General features: G+C 56.5%; 1 protein-coding gene across 2 annotated transcripts in view; it reads right to left on the bottom strand.

The window, feature by feature from the left end:
• PRR5 (proline rich 5) overlaps positions 1-2,999 on the bottom strand; it is a 61,904-nt gene that overhangs the window by 24,857 nt on the left and 34,048 nt on the right. For both annotated transcript variants that reach the window (XM_017529501.2, XM_017529500.2), the window contains one exon: positions 1,884-1,964. In XM_017529501.2, coding sequence (XP_017384990.1) covers positions 1,884-1,964 — 81 coding nt within the window. The remainder of the gene's footprint in view (positions 1-1,883; positions 1,965-2,999) is intronic.

The following is a 2,999-nucleotide window of genomic DNA, read 5'->3' on the forward strand; positions in this document are numbered from 1 at the left end:
ATGTTGCCCAGGCTGGTCTCAAACTCCTGGCCTCTAGTAATCCCCCAAGTTAGGCTTCCCAGCGTGCTGAGATTACAGGCATGAGCCACTGCACCAGGCCATGGATGGGTTTGGTATGGAAACCCCCGATCCAAGGCTAGGACAGAGCAAGGCTTCAGTAAAAACCCTGCTACCATTACTTAAGCATTCCAGCACTTAATTTTGAACTGGCTAAAAAGAAGTTGCCCCAAATAACCTAACTGCCCAGCAGCTCAAGGTCTTACACAATACCCGATTTTTACCCATTTCTTGGGTAGAAGCCTGGGGCTGGAGAGGCGACCCTGAGGCCCAGGGCAGCTTCTCTGTGCCCCCACCCCCACATATACTCCTGGGGAGGCCACTTGCTCTGAGTCAGCCCCATGGAGAGCAGCAGCAAGAATCAGCCAATTACCAATGCCGTTCACACCAAGGAGGGTCAGGGGAGAAGGATGTCCGAAGCTCGGGATGGTGCCTACCGCTGGGCTCGTAAATTTAAAAATAATTCTTTCTACGGTTGTTTAAACACACAGCTAGCAGGGATGGTGGCTCACACCTTTAATTCCAACACTTTGAGAGGCCAGAAGTCACCATCCCTGTAGGACCTTCCTCTTTCCCTCTCTCTTAGAAGAGCAGGACCGCCCTCCCTAGAGGATGGCTTGAGTCCAGGAGTTCCGGACCAGCCTGGGTAATGAGACTCCTATTTCTACAAAAAATAAAAACCTAGCCAGGCGTGGTAGTACATACCTGCAGTCCCAGCCACTCAGGGGACTGAGGTGGGACAGCTGCTTCAGCCCAGAAGGCGGAGGTTGCAGTGAGCTGAGATGGCACCACCACACTCCAGCCTGGGCAAGAGTGAGACCCTGTCTCAAAAACCAAACCCAACCCAACCCAAACCCAAAATCAAACCCCAAACCCCCAGCAGATCCTTTAGGCTCCTCTTTCCCAAGCAGAGGCTCAACAGGAAAATGAGGTCCTGGAGCCCCACCCCTGGCTTGGCCAGATGAGCCAGAGAAAAGCAGGATACCCTGAGCAAGTGGCATGTATTGGGCCTCAGTTTACCCATCTGGAAGGGCCCCTTCAGCTCTGGCACACAGGGTGGAGTGGGGCGCCTACGTATGAAAATCTGGCCTGGCCACTGACTCTCCTCCTGAATAACCGGGGAAAGGGTGACTGCCTATTTTGCCAGCATTCTTTTGACACAGGGACAAGGTAACAGGGTCAGGACCAAGGGAAACAGCACGGCTGGGAACCGCCTCCCTGGAGCAGCTGTGTGACCTGGGGCGAGTCTCTTGACCTCTCTGAGCTTTGGCCTCCCCCACTACAAACAGCAACCGTAGACTCCCTGAAGCTCCTGCCACCTGGCTCGGGCGGCAGCTCAGTGGGTGTGCGTCCAGCCCGCTGCTTCGCAGTCCTCATTTCCCGGCTATTCACAGGAAACAGGGGCGTTCGGCAGGGCTGGAACTGCTTTTCCGGGAACGACACTCCCGTCATTAGGCAGGTGGGTCCTTCCTCTTTAACAGAATAAATTGATGCTCCTCACTGGTGGGGGCCGTGGGCGACATCTCCAGCCGCTGTCCAAGCCCCACCCCACCTCCCCTTCAAGACCTTTCTCTGGAGGGTGGAGGCGCAGGCCCACCAGGCCTGAAGCGGGTGGCAGAGGTCACGGCCCATATGGCAGCTCGGGAAACCATGTCCTGGTCCCATGTGGCCACTGCTAACTTCTTGCTCTCCTGTTGACAGATGGCCTCTGGGGGAGGAACCCCAGGTGTGGCCAGTGGGTCAGGGGCCTGGCTGGGGCCTCTGACTCCCGGCCTAGCCCTCTCTACCGCTCAGGAACCCCGGCCCGAGGTGGGACAGGCACTCACCGGACGCCCTCATTGAGGGTGAAGAGCTCCTGGTCGGGCAGCCCCTTGCGCTGGAAGACAGCGATCACCCCGTTGTGGATGCTGTGGGCACAGGGAAGAGAACACTGCAGTCCCGAGGTCTGACAGCCCCCTGGTTGACCATCAGAACCCCCTTCCTCTTTCCCTCTCTCTTAGAAGAGCAGGCTCACCATCCCTGGAGGACCCTGTTCATATCCACTTCAACTCCGAGGCCCTGCACCCCCGGCCCGGCCTCGCTGGAGCCCAGCCAGTATCAACAGGTCCCTCCTGGTCACCGCCACGGGACCTCACTCCCATCCCCTCTGCACACACACCATGTGGCCAAACCTCAGCCGGCTCTGCTTCCATTCTGGGTTCTTAAGCCTGCCCCGCCGAGGCCAGAAACCATGAAACCCCTGGCACCTCTCCCACGCCCAGCACATCCAAGTCCTGTGGGTCCTGTGGACTGCTGCCCCTTCTCCACCTCCATGGGCACCCGAGTTCAGGAGCATCACTGTGTCCCTAGCCAGCTGCGGAGCTCCCGACTCCCTCATGCTTCCTGCCCCTGCTTGTTAAAACTCTCTGAGCTGGAAATGCTTTCTGTAGAGGGATAGAAAGCAAATCTTTTGGGCCTCATGGGTTACCAGTGTCTGCTACAGCTGCTCACCTTGACTGTTGTGATGTGAAATAACTGTGGCAGTGGGGGACGGTGGTTTACAGCTGTAATCCCAACACTCTGGGAGGCCAAGGCAGGAGGACTGCTTGAGGCTAGGAGTTCAAAACCAGCCTGGGCAACATGGCGAGGGTGCAGTAGCTCACTCTCTACAAAAACCAAAAACAGGCTGGGTGTGGTAGCTCACTCCTGTAATTTCAGCACTTTGGGAAGGCAAGACAGGTGGATCACCTGAGGTCAGGAGTTCGAGACCAGCCTGGCCAACATGGCAGAACCCTGTTTCTACTAAAAATACAAAAATTAGGCCAGATACGGTAGCTCACACCTATAATCCCAGCACTTTGGGAGGCTGAGGTGGGCAAATCACCACAAGTCAGGAGTTCGAGACCAGCCTGACCAACATGGAGAGGCCTCGTCTCTATTAAAAATACAAAAAGAAGGCCGGG

Source organism: Cebus imitator, unplaced genomic scaffold (genome assembly GCF_001604975.1).
Source record: "Cebus imitator isolate Cc_AM_T3 unplaced genomic scaffold, Cebus_imitator-1.0 Scaffold59, whole genome shotgun sequence".
Lineage (NCBI taxonomy): Eukaryota > Metazoa > Chordata > Mammalia > Primates > Cebidae > Cebus > Cebus imitator.